We start from the raw sequence: 19,591 nt of genomic DNA, 5'->3' as shown, positions 1-19,591 counted from the left end.
ATTTACGCTATCCCCCTTCTTCACTGTTTAAGGAATATTCTGTGGCTCACAAACAGAGTGTAAGGAACCGTTGGGCATACACTACAGGCGTATCATATTAAGTCCACCTCTAAAAGGTTATTTAAATGGAATTCACACGTTTGGTATGTTCCCTGCAGAACCTGTTCCATCACTGGACTGATGTGCTTGGCCAAGGTGGGGTGAAAATCCCCGAAGCTCGTGGGGATGACGCATGGAAGGTTTACTTTGATGATGTCGCTCAGGAGATAGTGGACGAGTTTGGCATGCGCTACGGCATTGAATCAATCTACCAAGCAATGACGTGAGTCACAGAAAAAAAAGGATCCACATCCATGGCTCATGTCCATGTGTTTGTACCCTCTTTGTACCCCTTCCCCCCCTTCTTCTTCTTCTTCTTCTTCCTAGCTCTTCTTTTTGCTCCCTTGACAAAGTGCCTCTCAGTGCTGTTGCCTTCGCATGTTGTCCTCCAAATGGAGCTAAATCAATTATGATTGGGCTGAGATGGGGTCATGCTCCATCCAGATGCCTTACAGCTGAACCCATATTTCACAGAAGCACACTTCAATGGTCCATCCATTAGCTTATACAGTACATAGCTGCTAGGTGATGGGCAGATGGAATGACTGTTCCTGATAGGGATCATTAGGTGAAAACCAGCCCCTTAAGAGAATACATGCAGAACAAATAAGGGCCCGGCTATTCAGTCTAGTGGAACAATGTTGTGATCCTCTTCTCTGTGGCAATAGACGGTCTTATTATGCTTACAAATAGGAGTAGTAGTAGACATGCTGCCTGTGTCTTTCTTAAGCTTTGTCACTGCTTTTTTCTTTTAGGCACTTTGCCTGTCTTTCATCCAAGTACATGTGTCCCGGTGTCCCTGCAGTGATGAGCACCCTGCTGGCCAATATCAATGCCTTCTACGCCCACACAACCGCCTCTACCAATGTGTCCGCCTCAGACCGCTTTGCTGCCACCAATTTTGGGGTTTGTATTTGTATGCATACACACACTCACACACACACACATAAGTATTTCTGGCCCTTTCTTTCTTTTCTAAAGGTTATATATAATCACATTCTGTCTCCTCTATGTTGTACATATTTGTCTTTGTATTTCCATTCACATGATCTCATAAATTTTTTTTATTTTTTTTTATCCCCCATGCAGAAAGAACGCTTCGTTAAGCTTTTAGATCAGCTACACAACTCCTTGCGCATTGACCTCTCCACCTACAGGGTAAGATTTTTACAGTTCAAAATAACTACAACCTCCACGTGTGACTGATGGTATAAATGAAAAGTGAAAGTTCAGTATTTATGTTTTATTTAGTAGCTCTTAATAATTAGTCGTTGTAGTTCTCTGTGATAATTTCTTGAGTTTAAGGGATCCATAAACCTCTAGTCAAAAAAATATTTTACTACTGCTGCTGTTGATGGTGTTTGCTAACACAATCATAAGCAATGACACCAAGTACTGAAGTGCTAGAAAAGCATGTCACCTTACATTTGATTTACATTTGGTGACATGACACAAAGGAATATATTTTAATAATTTAATGTCTGTCTACACATATATACTGTGAAGGCAATCCCATTTTCATTAGAGATGCACCGATCCACTTTCTTCCAGTTCCGATGCGATTCCGATACATATGTACAGATGCCAATACTGATTTCGATATTTTTATTATCATAACTAATAATGTATTTCTGTTGTTGTTAGTATGTGTAAGGCTGCACAAAGCTCTATTACACCTGGCATTGCATCATGCTGGCTTCACATACAAACAAGAAGCAGCAACAACTGTCTGGTTTCAAGTTAAATATTTTAAACTGAAATGTAAGAGTTGTACTTTAGATCATATAGAAGGAGCTGTTCCATCTCGTCTGAATGTTTCGATGTTGATGATTTGTTGACATTTCTTGCAGTTCATTCTGAATGTTTTCAAAGGGCGAGATAGCTTTAAGTGTCCAACAATCTTTCTCAATCAGTTACGTGGATCAGCGCCGTCAGTCCGATATCCAATCCATAAATTTTGTCAATATTGGACCCAATGCCAATATAAGATTTGATCGGTCCCTAATTTTAATTCTTTAACAGGAATTACCAGCAAAGACATTGAAATGTGCTTTATGCCTGTAAGGGTCATTTATTCTATTTTGCAATTAAACCTTTTTTTTCCCTCTGCAGAATCATTTCCCTGCCAGCAGCAAGGATCGCCTGCAGGATTTAAAATCCACAGTGGACCTTCTAACAAGCATCACCTTCTTCAGGATGAAGGTAGTTTACTGTGTTTCAGGTTTTGCATCTGTACTGTTGTTGCTTTCGAAACGTTCTCAGAAGTGAGTTAAATGATAGTTTATTTATTGGACATGTTTCCATAGCTTGCCAGAAAGTTGCCACTTGAAAACACACTGTACTTGATGAATAACTTTGCTCATAACCATGTTTAAATGGAATCTGGGTTTAGCAGTCATTCACTCCTAATGTTCCCAATCTGGTGTTTAGGTTCAGGAGCTACAATCTCCACCAAGAGCCAGCCAGGTGGTGAGGGACTGTGTCAAGGCCTGCCTCAACTCTACATATGACTATATCTTCAATAACTGCCATGAGCTGTACAGCAGACAGTACCAACCTATCGACACTGTGAGTCACGCTCATTATCCAACTGTGCTAGTGAAAAAGTGCAGCATTGATACTTTATCAGAACTGACATTTCTCCTTTTTTTTTACACTCAGACCAACTGTATGTTGGGGAACATAATACGTAGTAAAGTACATGTCTACTGAACTAGTTTTAGAGTTCATTTTTTTGATTGTTTAACCCTATGAAATCTATTTTAAGGGCCTGACTGTTGTGTTTTATCTAGAGCAAGGAGGAGCTCCCATTGGAGGAGCAGGGTCCAAGTGTAAAGAACCTGGACTTCTGGCCCAAACTCATCATGCTCATTGTCTCCATCATCGAAGAGGACAGGAACTCTTATACACCTGTGCTCAACCAGTAAGTGAACTACATATAACTCATTCATCTTTACTCGTTTAAGATAGCAGATCATATGCAGAACTTTGGTTAAATCTGTAGTGGCAGTTTGCTACGTAGTAAGAATGGTCATAACATGTAATATGGCTGCTTCAGTCACTCAGCGATATTGTGTTTGGTTTTGTGTTTTGGTAGGATTCATGTCACATTTGTCAAAACTTGACCTCTCCTTTTAGATTCCCTCAAGAGCTGAACGTAGGGAAGGTGTCGGCAGAGGTCATGTGGACGTTGTATGCTCAAGACATGAAGTACGCCATGGAAGGTAAGTCACATTCATGGTCAGTGTGCACTGTACAACTAAAGGTCATTACCATAGTTAGTTTTCATTTTTTACTGAATAATTAATTGTTGTGTTTTTCACTGTCAATAATGTCAGAAGAAATGTTTTCTATATATGACTTCCACTAGTGTCTTGCAATGTAAAACATATGGCTGTGCCAAAAAAAAAGATACAGCGAAGTATTGCAATATTTGTTTTCAATGCTATATTGATCCCCCCACACACACACAAGCACATCAATGCATTAAATGAATTATAAATGTCCCTTTATTTCCCTTAAATTCTTGATATCACCATGACCCCCTTAAACGCACAGTATGTAAATTCAGCCAGAGGGGGTTCTCAATCAAAAAAATAACAAAAGATAACGTCGGGGCTAGCGGGGTATCATGGGAGTTCTCTGTGCTAACCCCCCCCCCCAAGAGAAAGAGCAGCAGTGGTGTAAATAACGCGGTAAAAGAAAGAAACACTTCAGTTACACTCTAAACAGCTACAACACAGACAGATTCTAATTCACAGGTCGGTAAATACAGGTGTCTACTAAGTCCTTTGGGTGTCTCATTAAGATGCACAAGTTACGTTAGTGTCTGTTATAGACCGGAGAGATAGGGATCTATCCAATATGGCTACATTTTGATTCAGTCCCGACCTGCAGTGTGTTGTTTGCTCTACAGTACTGCACAATGACTGATGCACAGAAATGTCCCAAACAATCACAGCATCATGGTGAGACAACATGAAAAAAACAGACATAGGGCAGGGTGGGTTAAGATACAAACTGTACACTTCAACTGGATTATCAGTGATCATTTTTTTTCAAGAGTTTTTTGAAAAGTCCTCTTGATTCCGCTTTTTATTACTGTCAACAATGGGCATATTTCAAACGAGTTAAAATGTGCTCAGTTACTTTTTCTGAACCAGCATTGTGTTTAGGTTTGTATTTAAAAACAAGGAAGTTCACAATGTTGGTTTCCAAGTGATTATATTTATTTTGCCATGGTATCAAAACGGGTGTTGAGAATGTTTAATTGTTTTTGTATTTCATACAGAAGTTTAAAATGTTAGTATTTTGAAGACCCTATATATTAATTGAATGGACTGGGAATTCTGAACAAGATAGTTTTGACTCACAACACAGAAATCTGTTTTCTAAGTGGAGTATTTCAAAATATCACAATAGGTATTGTATCGTATAGTATCAGGAAGTCCATGTTAATTACCAGCTGTAGTAATATATGATAGTCCTTACATACATTTGTTCTTCAACATCCTGTCAGGCCCCACCATATAATCACAGCAGCATTATTCTGAACTTGAAATGGCACAAGAAGAAGGAAAATTCTAGGGTACAATTGATTGAATGGCATGGAAGTGTGAAAGAGTGACATAATAAGTGTGCAGAGTTTCAAAGCTGCTTATGTCTCCCAGCGGACTCTCACTGCTGTAGTGTGCTGTACAGTAGAGCAGCTCCAGTAGTGAATTGCTCAGGAAGTGAATTGGCACCTTTCAGGCTACCAGACCAATTTCCAGACATGGTCTGCACTGGGACTTGAACCTGCAGTCCTCCTGTTCCCAATTCAAGTCCATACAGGCTGAGTTGTACTTTGATTTTAAATGAAGTATGTGAATTGGGAATTACCTTTTGGAGGATAAGGGGTGAGTTAGCTTTTGTAGTTAGGATAGATTCTGTCTTGATACAACTCTTACATGCCCAATATGATTGTACATGAAAAGCACTGTGTGTGCTTTCAATGTACAATCATATGAAACCATAAATAAACAATCATACAAACCTAATTAAGATGTGTTAAAGGGACATTCTGATAAGTTTTCTGAATAATGAAGGTCTCAGATCTTTTATTATTATATTTTATTCTTATAGGTAGTCTGGATTTTAAAATATAAGTAAAAACAGTTTACACATTTAAATATAATAAATTCTGTCAAGGACTTAATTTTTGATCTATAACCTAAACAAACTTGCTTCATAATGGTACCCACACATTGGGCTACTCATGGGGGACAATAGTCTACACTCTTTGTGAAAATAACTAAATAAATAAATAACCCCTTCATTTCAGCAGAAGAAAAAACAAGGCTTCAGCAGAATTTTGTATTTCGTGTGTAATACACACAACACAAAACATTTAGCGGTAAGTATTTTTTTTAAGTTTGCTCAGAGAAGGAGAGAGGAGAAATTGGTGAACGGGCAGCTCTACAGAAGAAACTTATATCATTTTAATGTAACATAAATTATATTTATATAACAATATTGTCTTACCCTATATCTCACTTGAAAATTTATATATCTTAAAGACTATATATTGCCCAGTCCTACTCTTCACCAATGACGTTTTGCTCATCCATTATTTGTGTAGCTTCTAATCGAGGACTTTGAAAAGAGTTGTGTAAACAAACAGAGCAGAGAGCCAGATCGTTGACTTACAGTTCACATAATGAGTCACAGATTCCCTCGATACCATCCTGTTAACAATCCAAGTCTGTGTATGGCCTGAGACTCTTTCTTTTCTTTCTCTGGCACACAAACTCATCCCACTGCTCACAGGCTCTTTGATGTGTTTGTGTCTGCAGAGCACGAGAAGCACAGACTGTGTAAGAGCACCGACTACATGAACATGCACTTCAAGATCAAGTGGCTCTACAACGAGTATGTCAAGGAGCTGCCCAACTTTAACGGGGTCGTCCCGGACTACCCATCGTAAGTGTCTTAAACTCACTCACTCACAGCTAAGGGGGCAGGGGGGGGCATTATGATTCTATTAGAATAACTTCCCTTTGATCGTTTATTTAATTGATGAACCCTAGCCCAGGTAGAAGAACAATGAATAACAAAGTCAAACTTTGATATAACTGGGTACGTTTATGCCTAATTTTAAAAATAATTATGTTGTTGTCTTTACTTCCCCGTGTAGATGGTTTCTACAATTTGTGCTGCAGTGGTTGGATGAAAATGAGGACGTCTCCATGGAGTTTATGCATGGAGCACTTGAGAGAGACAAAAAAGATGGAGTAAGGAAATTATTAAGGGACTTTTGACATTTTGTTTCCTCTACTATTTTATCTTGTTTCTGTAATTTTTTTTCTTTATTTATTGAGATAAAATGTATCTAATCTAATTACTGAGTCCATATTTAGAGACACAGTATCAGCATGTGACCCTTCAAAAAGTGAATCTATAGCATGTTGAGAATATTTAACCATGTAAAATATTGAATAAAAGACAATAATTATTATTTTTGTGTGTGTTTTCCCACCCCTCCCCACAATGCCTTAGTTCCAGCAAACGTCTGAGCATGCTCTGTTCTCCTGCTCTGTGGTGGACATCTTCACCCAGCTCAACCAGAGCTTCGAGATCATCAGGAAACTGGAGTGTCCTGATCCCAATGTGTTGGCTCAGTACAGCCGCCGCTTCTCCAAGGTAAGGCCGGAGCTCCATGTGGATTTGGATCTTAACATGCTATCATCGGTTGTCACAGATTATTTGGACTGTAAATTCTGAAACAGCTTCTGAGTACTACATGTGATAGAAATGTTCTGCTGCAGCATTGTCTAGAGGGATTGTATGATATTTAAAGAAAGAGGGGAAATACACAAAAGGACAGTCAGAAATAATGGAATCTGGGACAAGTGGTCTTTGAGAACTACTGCCAAAACGTGTCGATGTGTTGTGTAATCTTCTCTTTTAGCATTACATCCATTTTTATGTAAATATTTCAATCAATTTAATCATTTTATAAATAGTTTCAAATGGAAATGTCATGTTGTACAAAATGTTAACGTATGTATTTCTCTTCATCTTCACAGACTATTGCCAAAGTTCTTCTTCAATACAGTGCCATTCTGACCAAAAGTTTCCCTTCTTACATTGACAAGGAGAAGATTGTAAGTTTTCAACGCCTTAAAGAGATTTCCTCATTTTGTAGCCGTTATATATTCTGTGTGACAAAAATGTTGTATTCTGGTGGTGCAGTGGTTAGAGTGTGCGCCCCATGTATGGAGGCTATAGTCCTCCAAGTGGGCACGATCAAATCCCACCTGTGGCTCTTTTCCTGCATGTCATTCCCCACTCTCTCTCTCCCCGACTCTATCCACTGTCCTATCTCTACATTAAAGGCCTCCATTAAAAAGCTTAATAATAATAAAAAAATATTGTATTCTAAAGACACTTAAGTAGTTGAGTTAGATATTCACTTAACCTTGTGTTCAATTTGAAACTTGATCCAAAGGAAACTGGACTGGTTGAATGTCTTGAAGACGTTTCTTCAGTTCTAAACTAAGCTAGAGCTAGAAATGTAAAATCTCTGTGGATCATCTGATGTGTGCCATCTTTGATCATTAGCATGCTAATGATCCACAGAGGCTTTACATTTCTAGCTCCGTCCACCAGCTTGTTTAGCACTGAAGAAACCTTTCTGTGGAGAAATGTCTTCAAGCTCTTCAAGCAGATGAGTTGCCTTTGGATCAAGCTTGGTTTACCATGACCTACACAGACATTACCTCGTGTTATTTTTACAAAATACAAATCCAAGCGAAGTTTGAATTTGACTTTTGTCTTCTTTTTTTTAAATTCTGTGTTCAAGGTTTACATTTTGATTCAACATCATTTTTAAATGCTGAATAGGTCCAGCTTCTAACCATCTCTTTTTTTCCTGTGTCCCTCTGCAGCCATGTGTCCTGTTGAATAATGTGCAGCAGTTAAGAATTCAGCTGGAGAAGATGTTTGAGTCGATGGGTGCCAAACAGGTATGTTTAAAGATGGAGGTGTGGATGACACATGTAATGTTCTTTGAAATCAAACTAATTGTCAGTGTCTAGTATGATTTTGCTGGTTTCATATTTATGAGCCAGCAATTTTGAATCAACTAAACCTCACTAAAGTTTATCTCTGGATCGATAGCAGTAGATGTTTAGGGGTGGTTTATTGTACAACAGGCATATTTTTGTCTCCTATAAATCAGACAGCAACAGAAGAAGCGCGGGTATGTACCGTCGTGGTTGTTTAAACCATGAAGTAGATTTCTGTTAGAACTGGATTACCATAGATCAGTAAGGTCAGAGGAGTTAGACCCTGTACTGTCTTATAGGCTAGAGCAGTGGTTCTCAACTGGTCTAGTCTAAGGACCCAACACCAACTCCTTCATAAAAAGTGTAACCCAAATTTCTGATATTTTTTCAACCAATCAGATTATTTGAATGAATAGTGCAATTTGGACCTCAAATGGTACGAAACATATGATGAAACAAAGAGAAAGAACAAAACCGACTTGTTTTAAGACTTTTTACACATCTTTTTTTTTCTGTTCGAGTCCCACTTTTGGGTCCCAACCCACCAGTTGAACCACTGGGCTAGAGGATATTGAGGCAGAGACTGAATTCAATCATGTCCTCTGTAATAGTATCACTAGTGTAGCTGCTTTAGGACAATCACTGGCTCCTCTGTCACTCGTGGCCTCCCTCTGCTTTGAATTTGAATAGCAGATTATTTGTAGCATTGTGTAGTCGACTTGCTATTTCGTAGCAGTTTGAACTTGTAGCAGAATTTCCAATCAGTGTGTTCACTTTGCAACTAAAGCAAGATGAAGTGGTGGAGGAGGAGGAGGAGGAGGAGGCAGGAGAGGAAGAGGTAGGTTTCCAAAATGGTGTGAGCATGTCTATAATTGACTTATTGAGTATTACACTTCTTACTCGTCTTCCTTTGGTTCTCACAGCAGCTCATAACTGAGGACGAGGAAGCTAAGACTCTGGTGGGCAGCGTAGATTTCTTTTGTAGTAGTGAGTGATGTTTAGAGACTTCTAGATCCATAATCCTACATAGACAACCCCTCTCTAGCATGAATGAACAGTAGCTTAACTGCTTTGGTCAGGTGTGTCTTTTCTTTTAGAGTTTAAACTATCAGCTCCAGCTAATGTTGATCAGAAAGTCTTCAGTAGTTCATGTGTTAAGTTTTAAACTAAGTGCTGACCCACATTTCAAGGCAACCCGCCCAGTTATTGTGGGAGTGTAATTGGGATTTTGTGTTTGAGAGGTAAAAATGTTGCTCTAAATTATCCAGAAGATGTTGAGGTATTTCACTGGATGTGTTGCATATCTGCTTGCATGGTTTAAATTAAAAAAAAAAAATACTTAAACAATACAAAGAAAATATGCTGGACATTTCTATCTTACATGGAAAAACTTTTTTGTTTACTATCACTATTAACAGTATGGATCAAAGACCGCTTTTATGGTTGGGCAATCAATGACAATTTTGGCTTCCCAAGATCACGAAAACAGCATCATCGAGATTAAACGATTACTGTGCAGAAATGTTGCGTTTGTTTTGTCCACAGGTTTTGTCGTGTGGTAAAAGTTCTTGTTATATTTGGGCAACAAAAGTACATCAACTCTACCTTAAAAAATAGTTTATGTATATTTTTTATATATATCCATATTTTTTTACGGTTTGATTTTTACTTGTTTTTGGGAGTGTTGGAGTGCGATACATGCATGTGATGCAGATGTAAAATCAACGAGTAATGGTGTTTAATAATAGTGATGTCAATATCAATCCAAATAATCCTGATTATGAATGTTGCTGTAATCCAGCAGCCCGAACAGGTTTGCAGCGTTCTCTGTCTGTGGTTCATTGGTCCAACAAGTTGAGTCCTCTAACTGAATGCTGTTTAAGTGTGTTTGAACTATTGACATGATTGTGTTCTTTAATTTAAAAAAAAAAAAAAACAGTTTTAATGATCTGCTATAATGCTTTAAAGATAAATATCTACCTAATCATATTTCACTAAAAACTGAAACCATGTTGAATACATTTTAAATTGGAGTATACCATCACCAAAACACAATCAACCTAGTTATTTAAGCTAAGAAAGCATAGCTCCCCCCCTGTCTTTTAAATTAGCTGTGCCATTGTTGTTAATGTGTAAAAAACTAACCTGGCACAATGTCAGTAGTTCCTCTTCATTTATGTTTTTCTATAAACACTTAAGCTTAGGCTAGGCCTGACAAGCTCACGATTGCTCTCACTTGTTGCTCTTTAGTTCAGTTGTCTAATCATGTGTTTGGCAGAGAACAGAAATAGATACATATTGCAAAACAAGTATGACAGTGTGCAACTTAACTACATTTTTACACACTTAGTCACAACATTTACTGAGACGTTTTTCTTTTTGAGGGATAGTGAAGTCACTCTGGTGTTTCTCCTCTCTTTTCTAGCGCAACAATAGATTGCTAGCATGGCAGGCAAGTTCAATGTATATGTGAGCATGTTTTCATGATGCATGCTTGCATATACTCTGCAAATGAAATTGTGCATCTCTTTTTATAATTTTATGAAAAGAGTTTCTGACTTTAGCTTTAAAGCTTCATTTAATGTTTGTCTTTTCACTGCACCTCCTAGTTTGAGGAGAGTGAGGAAGAGGAGGAGGAAGTAGGGGAGGAAGGGGTGAAAATTGAGGTTAAGGTTTGTTGCAGTCGAATGTTGTTGTTTTTTTTTTTACTCATCAGTCCAATTCATTCTTGTCCTCCGTCTTCATACTCCCACTGTCACCGGTGATTTGACTGAAACAATTCACCATCCCTTTTGTTGTCAGTGTGGAGTTTTCGTGCTCCTTTTGTCTCATCATCCGTGTTGATTTCTAAATTCTTTCAGTGGCATTTCCTCGGCCTTTCTTCAAATGGTCACTCATTTCCTTTTACATAAAAGCTTCTTCATGAACTTGTTGTACCCTTCTTTTAATTTGTTTTTTTCTTTTGCTATAGACTGATCAGGAAAAGGTGGGTGCAAATATTATTAATAAGATATTACTCTCCAATCTCAATATCTTCCCATATTTGTCATGATCTATACATTTTCTAACTCCTCAAAAAACATGCAATTAGAAATCTTCTAAACTTTATTATTGAGCCTGTTTGTAAATGAAGACCCCCCCACACACACACACACACCCCTAGTTATGCTACAGCAGAGCTTTTCTTTTTGTTTGACGGCTTTTAATTTTGATTTTTCTTTTTAAAAAATGAAACATTCCCCCCACACAAAGATGGATTCCCCAGTAGAAAAGGTATGTCACATGTATACCGAGGTTCAAAAGGGCCTTGTGTACAGTAATGGCTATTGGTCATCTGTAGTTTCCCTCATATCATAAATGCAATCAAATTCCACATGGGAATGACTTGATCAGTGAAGGTTGTCCCGTGTTTACCTCCACCTGTCTGTGCTGTTGTAGACTGAAAACACATTGGAAGACAAGAAGGTGAGTTTAGTTGTTATCATGCACACAGGATAACAGAGTCTCGGGCAACACATTCTGCACATTCCAAACAGAAAACAATTCATCCCCAGCTGACTCTCCACCCTGAAGCCTTCCCTCTTGTCTCAGTCTCTCCTCACTAATAGTGCTATTCCAGCCTGACAGGCCATGAATCAAATGACCATTGAGCTCATTGACTTAATGAGCCAACGCCATGGCTCCATCCATATGACCTGGCTTCCCTTCAGGCAGTGTTTATTTAGATGATGCCACAGTGTACCTGTGTTAGGTATGCTGGAGGTATTTCATGGCTCTGTCACTCCTACTTGTTCCCTCACCCTGTGCTTGTTCGACATATGAATATGTAAGACAAGTCTTTGGCAGTATTAAACTTTTCTTTTTCAATGTGCTCTCTATGAAAGTTGGAGACGGCTGGTAAAAAGGTGGGTTTCCTCAGCTGTATGTGCTGAATTTTAATCTGTCTATTCATTCTGTAATTTATTTCCTTTTGCCATTTTAATTTTATGAACTACAATCATGGTGATTCAGCTGAAAATGATCTGCAACAGTACCAAAGAACACAATAATCTGCTAATTAATAATCTACTTATTCAGGTTGACATGGTGCTCCACAAACTGCTGAACAAAAGCTGAACATTTTTAAGTCTTGTATAAACTGTTGAAAATTCACTGAACCCACAGTGCCTCCAGTGGAGAGGGGTGTCATTACACATTGATTTCTCCACTCTCCCCAGTTGAATTATTCTCAACTGAAACGTTTTTCAAAAAGCTTTGGATGTTTTTTGGGGTGTATCTATTTTGACCTGTTTAAGATAAACATTTAAAAGCTGTGCTTGTATTCTTTCTGCCTGCCTTTCTACAGATGGACACCGAGGCCGGTGACATACTGAACGACCTTCAAGTGAAACTGAACAATGTGCTGGACGAGCTCAGCAGGACATTTGGGAACAGGTAGAGTAATCCAGGAGCCTTAAACAAATACAAAACCCCACACACACATGTACGCACACACATTTACTATAAGATCATAGCCCACACATGCATTTTTGCTGATTAATACTCTGCTTTCTTTTCAGTTTTCAGATCCGGATTAATGAGTGTATGCGTCAGATGTCGTCTCTGCTCAGCCAAATCAAGGGACCTCTCAACGCCAACAACAAAAACCAGGTGGACGCTGACTCTGACAACATGCTACGTCCACTCATGGACTTTCTGGATGGAAGGTGAGAGGATTCATTTACATCTGGGACAGCTCTTACCATACCAACAATGTGACTTGTGTGAGGATAGCCTAATGATTTCAGCAGCTGCTGCTGGGCCAATCCTCTCCCAAATGCCAAACTGCACTCTGTATGTTGATTTATTTTCACCAGCCATTTCTTCTGGGTTATAAATTTCTGTCCTGCATATGATCTTGTAGAAATTTGTTACATAAAGTTACATAAGTTAGATGTCAGATTTCATATCTAGCTCTGACTAAGTTAGCACCGTTTGTTGCATTATGTCTCATCACCTTGAGTTCATCTGTTTTTGTATGCTTGTACATATTTACAGGCTGACACTGTTTGCCACTGTATGTGAGAAGACTGTGCTAAAGCGTGTGTTAAAGGAGCTTTGGAGGATTGTGATGACCAGCCTGGAGAAGACTATTGTCCTACCACAGGGCAACGATACCTTTGTAAGATTAAAACACTCTGTTTGTTTGTGTGTGTGCTTGTATCAGCTTCTATTGATACTTAAAAAAGTGTTTCTCTTTAAGATGCTAACAGGCCAGCAAATCATTCCCCACTCTTTTTTTTCAGGGTGCACAGATTCTCTCAGCAGCAAAAGAACTGGGTCAGCTTTCAAAACTCAAGGTATTTTAACCCTTTCATGTGTTTAACACTATGAGAAGTTCTCTACTGTGGCTCAAAATAGCTCATAGCTGAGAAAGATGTGGAGTATTTTTAAGGCTTTAACTCATGTCTTCTCCATTTCAATGTGCAGGATCACATGGCAGGGGAGGCTAAAAGCTTGTCTCCCAGGCAGTGTGCTGTCATGGACGTGGCACTGGACACGATCAAGGTCAGTTTATTCTGCAGGTTTTGGTTTCATTAGGCTGCAGGGCGGCTGTGGCTCATTTGGTTTTGATCCCCAGCTCCTGCAGCAACATGTTCACTGAGTCCTTGGGCAAGACACTTAACCCTGAATTACTCCCACTGCTTCATCAGCAGCGTATGAATGTGATTAGTTACTTCTGATGGTCTCAACACAACACGCAACCTCTGCCATCAGAGTGTGAATGGGTAGGTGTGACATGCGGTGTAGAAGCGCTTTACAACTAGTAGTCAGAAGACTAGAAAAGCACTATACAAGCTCAAGTCCATTTACCATTTGCCTCATCATCTTCAATCCAATAAACAAGTGCCCTAGAAGGTCATGTAAGCAGCTTGTGTGTAACCTTAGGTTACCAGAAAAAAATGTTTGTAAAGGATTAAGTGGGTGAAATTTTATAAATCAGAATATATTAGCCAACCAAATAATTCTGGAAAAATGTCAGATCTGCATTGCTGCTGTTGCTTGTGTTTGTTAGTTTTTCTTTTATGATCAAAAGGTAAAACACTACTCTTTTATTCACAAGATGAATTCGTCCAACATGTTAACTCAAGTAGCTGTTGGTGCCTTTAATGTTACTTGAACACTACTCCCACTTTGCCATAATGCTTCTTCACATTGTTTTTTTCCTCGCAGCAATATTTCCATGCAGGAGGCAGCGGACTGAAGAAGGCTTACCTGGAGAAGAGTCCCGAGTTATCCTCACTACGGCACGCTCTGTCCCTCTACACTCAAACAACAGACACCCTCATCAAGACCTTTGTGACCACCCAGCATGCACAAGGTAGTCCAGATCACTGTCTCATCATGACACATCTAAGAGGACTTAGTAAGAAAGCATTTCCTATGTTTCACCAGCAGAGGGCACTATGTGCACGAGGCTCTGCATAGAGTATATGACCTCTTTCATTTTCCACCTGCACCCTGTGTATTACAATGTGTTTTTTGAAGCTGGAATTTTGTGACATGTTATTGCTTTCTTCACTTTATCTCCTGTGCTGCCTGTGTGCCAGTGCACAATGGAAAGGGTATTAGGTTTACTCCTAATGAGAAAATACAGCCCAGCAGGGGTAGGTTTCATTGAAATCATTTTCTAGCCCTCCTCTTTTTTTCTCAACCGTTCTACATTTACCTCTAAAGCATACCCACTTAGGATGGGAAGGTCAACCCTTGAGCTTATCTTTTCTTCTATATCGTCTTCTAAAGTTGAATCTTTATTTCCTGGCCAAATGTAAGCTCATTGAACGTGTTTTTTTTAACAAGGTTCCGGCTTAGACAAGCCAATAGGTGAAGTTTCTATCCAGATTGATTTGCACAATCCTGCCAAGGGGGATCGAAAAGTCACTGCCAAAGGTTTGTATTAGCTTTTATAACATGGTGCTAGATGTGTTTCATTGGTATTAAATGCTCTAATCTACTTGTGTCACCCTCTGCTTCTGTCTTTCTCTTATGTTGTTGTGGTTTTGTATATTTAGTCATTGGAGCTAATGACTTAAAGTGGCAGACATCCGGCATGTTTCGACCCTTCGTGGAGATCTCCATGATCGGGCCAAACCTCAGCGACAAGAAGCGCAAATTTCAGACCAAATCCAAGAACAACAGCTGGTCTCCAAAGTTCAGCGAGACGTTCCATTTGTACGTACTCCCAACGCCTGCTTGTGATTGATCATGAATATAGAAGGAACAAAAACATGTTTTTATTCTATTTTATTCTTTGATCCTGTCTTAAAGAACAAGTTGTCATGTCACTGTAAGACAACATAGTTTGTGTTTTCACATCATATCCATTCACAGTATCACAAGTGCAGTTTGCATTTGACATTCACCCTATTCAGACCCCCCCGCCCCCCGACTGTGTGTATGTGGCGCTCCCACTGTGCCATGCTCTTTGTAACATCCAAACACAATGTGAATTCACAGTCAGGGACTACAATATTATGCTGTTGCGTAATCAATATGAATGTACAAAGACGTGATGGCAGTCTGAAAAGAGCTATTTACAGCTCCATGATGAAACGTGCTCACTACAGCTGGCCATTAGAGACAGTTATCTGAAGAAGATTATCTGTGTATATGTTAACCATTCAATTTACCAACTTTATTCAAAAGCTATTAGTCAGTTAATCACACATTAAGACAAAAAAAAAACGATTTGCTTTTTGCTACAATCTATATTAACAGCAAAATATCAGACATTATCTTGATTCATTCTAAATGTGTTTTTTTAATATGACAGTAATGATATTAATGTTTAGGACCATCAGTCAAAACTAAATAGCTTTTTTTATTGCAAATGTCGCTTATCTTTCTTTATTTAACATTCTATAGGACCAAAAGATAAAACAGATCAAAATGTTTAGCATTGTATTTATTTGATATATTATTTAAATCCCTGCATGTTCCCCTGTGTTCTGTCTCCACAGTGTTCTGGGTAACCAGGACGGCTTAGAGTGCTACGAGCTGCAAGTCTGCGTCAAAGATTACTGCTTTGGCCGAGCCGACAGAGTCGTTGGCCTGACCGTGATCAAATTAAAAGATGTCAAGGGCAACTGTGCATGCTGGTGCCCACTGGGCCAACGCATCCATATGGATGACACCGGTCTCACCGCCATGCGAATCCTCTCCCAGCGCTCCAACGATGACGTGGCCAAGGAGTTTGTGAGACTAAAATCAGAGACCCGCTCGGCTGAGGAGGGCAGATGAGGAGGAGGAGACAGAAAAGATGGCCTTTGAGTTTCAGGATTAGAGGAAGGATCTCATGTGACAGTCCTGATAAAAAGGCAGGGAATTATTTTCCATAAAAGCAATGTTAATGTTTTTTATTAGATATTTAAAGTGTCTTACTTGCTGTTGATTGTTTGGCTCGCTGTCATCCTCACCCTCAGGGTGTTTTGGACCAACTCTCACTTTTAATGTCACATTACTTAACAGAGCTACTGTACAGCAAACAACCACATAGACCACATAGACCACTTAGACCACTTCTCCACAAGCTCACTCAACCTTCCCACTCACCAGCTGTTTCACCAGGCAGTCACTTCTTATTCAAACCCCGTCTCCTCATCAGTCTGGCGCAGAAGCCTCAACAGAACAGAGGATGCCAGGCCGCGCTGGACTGCCAAAAGAGTTCCCACACCTCCCCAGTGTGTTAGTGCTATACCCCCCCCCCCACCCACCCACCTGGACCCCTTCACACCACAGGCCCTGTTTTGAATGCCTTAAACTCAGCAAACTGTGAATGAGTGAAATCCGTCTATGATGGTTTGAGTCAATGTGAAAATCCTTTTGAAAAGACAACAGCTTGGAAACAGTCCTACTTCACGCTTGTATGATTAGTATTAAAATATTGTTGCTGGTTTCACAAGTTGATCTTGCACATGATTTAATGAAAGGTACTTAAACCCTTCATTTGACCCCTTTCATTTCAGTTAAATGTGTGCCTTGTTACATCATCATGTTTCCTATTCACCCTGTATGTTAAAGGGGGAACTCCATTTAGGCCATGTTTACTTATTAGCTCCATCACCAACTCTTGGCTAATGTGGCCTACTGTAACCAGGATGTTGCAACCGTTTTATTTATTGTTTTATACATATTTATTATTTGCCTGTGCTGATTTCAGTTGTTTACCGCTGGTAGCAGGCAATGTGTTTCTGTTGAAGAGTTTCTTTACTAGATGAAACATGCATCAGAATAAGGAAACAACCCGGCTTATGTTATTTAAATTCTAACAAAGTTGACAACTCTCGTCCTTGATCACAGGTGACAATAATCTTTCCTAAAATAATTTTTGAACATTTGAATATGGACTTCTTAGAGTGTAGAGTACCTCATGGTTTTCATAGATCTCCCTGCTTCATTTTCTTCTGCTCTTCTATGAGTGGCCTTATTTTAGAATGTGAAACGTTCTTTAAATTCTTGTATTTCCGTTTGTTTTTAGCTGAGGATTTTAGCCACTACTGTACCATGATGTCAAATAATGTTTCCAAGTGATGCTCCTTATATTTTGTACTTTTTACCTTTTGATGATGTTGAACACTTTTTATGTAGAAGGTTTTTTCTTTGCCATCTGTTCTATTTGTGTTGTGTGTTTTATGATTGTTTCCCTTAATCTGATTCAATCACTTTAAATAATGTTGATGATTGTTACATAAGATATGTTTCAGTTTTGAGTCTTTTACACTGAGATGAGATGATGAATATGACAGAGAGAACCTCAGCGTGCGCACATTTTTAAACCAATCACTGTCTTGAAGAAATGAGATATTCACATTCCTCTTTGTTAGTGTTAATTAACCCTTATTAATTAATCAAGTTTGTTTTTGTTTTTTTCAAAGGGGAAATGTTACATAGCCAATATGTAATATTAACATTCCTTGTGCCAAGTTGTATTTATGTTCATTTAAATTGTTTTTTTTTTTTACTTCTACATTTTCTAACCCTTGCACTATCATGAAGTCATCACCACTGTTAACCAGTTATACAAACTTCTATTCTGTGCTGTTTTCTTTTTGTCACTGCTTTTAAATGTTTTTGTCAACATGTAAACATTCCAGTCGATCATTTTTGTATAAAGTATTTGAGAAGTATCCATGCCTATGTCTTTCTTCTTTATTTATTTTTTTACAGAACAATGTGATATTCATCAAAGATTTGAAGTGAGTATAAGTTTGGTACCATAAAACATCATTCATTCACGTCACCTTATGAATCAACTTATTGCAGGATGTATTGAATCCACATTAAACAGAGAACGTGAGGGCCAGGCATGTGAAAGAAAGGAAATTAGGGGCGAATCTTTCATGCATTCCTATTCAAAGGTTGAACCGTGTAGAATTGCATTAAACTTTCGGTTTAAGTGCAGGTATTTGAAAAAGAGGAGGATTCTTTCTTTACTGTATTTATGACATTTTATTTCAAGTTTTACCCTCAACCTATCTCCTTCATTCTGAAATGTTGGGTACGTTCTCAATTTTTTCTTATAAAAAATAAAACAAGTGGATACCCTGCACTATACAGCGGAGTAACACCAATGCTATTCAATCCTGGAGATAACCTATTGTAAAGCAAAATGTTTCCTTTAAAAAGCCCTTAACTCAATTTGTCTTAAGACAAGTTACACATTTCTATTTGTCCTCCAATTCATGTGCAGTGAAATAAATGTATTAAACATAGAATGTAAATATAAGGCATTAAACTGTTTCTCATAAGGTATTGTTTTATGTGTTGAAAAAAAAAGCTTAGTCATTTGACCAGATATGCTCTATTAGCATGAACAATGACTCAAGGCAGAATCAAGACCTTGTTTTTATGTAATAAAAACTACATTTAAAGTAATGCAGTAAAGATGGGAAACATGCCAATTGTTGACACTATTATCCTTCATCTGCATATTGATCAAAACAATATTTAGCGTGTTAAGTATATTTTGCTAAAAACCATTATAGTCCAGTTTTCATCATGGCATAGGTCTTAAGGCATCTACCGTTTTGTATATGTAGGCCTACACCGCTAAAGGATCCAAAATCTTCTTCCACCACTGTTAGAACAAATCTAACCAAAACTTGAAGAAGTGACTCGCTTAACTTAGTCAGAAAATGTCTCTATAGTTTAATAAGCAGATGAAATATCACTGCAGCTATGTCCTGAATCTCTGTATTTCTTCATGGTAACATTTTAAGGATGCTTTTTAATTCCCTTTACCGGTCTAGGAATAATAATAATAAATTAGATTTATATAGCGCTTTTCTAAATACTCAAAGATGCTTTGACAGGAAACAACAAAAAACAAAGCAAAAACTGAGAACAATACAACATAGAAGTAGTGTCGAGGGAAGAGGATGAGAGTCAGTAGTTGTAGGCGGAAT

At 38.5% G+C, this 19,591-nt stretch overlaps 1 protein-coding gene across 2 annotated transcripts in view; it reads left to right on the top strand.

Moving 5' to 3' along the window:
• LOC109981673 (protein unc-13 homolog B) overlaps positions 1-18,313 on the top strand; it is a 66,797-nt gene extending 48,484 nt beyond the window's left edge. The window contains exons 19-40 of one of the 2 annotated variants that reach the window (XM_065965732.1): positions 159-322; positions 855-1,005; positions 1,189-1,257; positions 2,212-2,301; positions 2,530-2,667; positions 2,892-3,022; positions 3,238-3,323; positions 5,934-6,060; positions 6,275-6,371; positions 6,637-6,780; positions 7,167-7,244; positions 8,028-8,105; positions 12,493-12,581; positions 12,707-12,853; positions 13,185-13,308; positions 13,433-13,486; positions 13,617-13,694; positions 14,361-14,508; positions 14,738-14,794; positions 14,988-15,077; positions 15,200-15,359; positions 16,148-18,313. In XM_065965732.1, the coding sequence (XP_065821804.1) occupies positions 159-322; positions 855-1,005; positions 1,189-1,257; positions 2,212-2,301; positions 2,530-2,667; positions 2,892-3,022; positions 3,238-3,323; positions 5,934-6,060; positions 6,275-6,371; positions 6,637-6,780; positions 7,167-7,244; positions 8,028-8,105; positions 12,493-12,581; positions 12,707-12,853; positions 13,185-13,308; positions 13,433-13,486; positions 13,617-13,694; positions 14,361-14,508; positions 14,738-14,794; positions 14,988-15,077; positions 15,200-15,359; positions 16,148-16,427 (2,580 nt within the window). In that variant the 3' untranslated portion in view covers positions 16,428-18,313. The remainder of the gene's footprint in view (positions 1-158; positions 323-854; positions 1,006-1,188; positions 1,258-2,211; positions 2,302-2,529; positions 2,668-2,891; positions 3,023-3,237; positions 3,324-5,933; positions 6,061-6,274; positions 6,372-6,636; positions 6,781-7,166; positions 7,245-8,027; positions 8,106-12,492; positions 12,582-12,706; positions 12,854-13,184; positions 13,309-13,432; positions 13,487-13,616; positions 13,695-14,360; positions 14,509-14,737; positions 14,795-14,987; positions 15,078-15,199; positions 15,360-16,147) is intronic. The other variant, XM_065965733.1, reaches the window with a different exon arrangement.
• Positions 18,314-19,591: the final 1,278 nt, after the last annotated feature.

The sequence above is a fragment of the Labrus bergylta genome, chromosome 17 (genome assembly GCF_963930695.1).
Source record: "Labrus bergylta chromosome 17, fLabBer1.1, whole genome shotgun sequence".
NCBI lineage: Eukaryota > Metazoa > Chordata > Actinopteri > Labriformes > Labridae > Labrus > Labrus bergylta.
The sequence above is the reverse complement of the archived record's forward strand: the minus strand, read 5'-3'. Positions and strand labels throughout refer to the sequence as shown.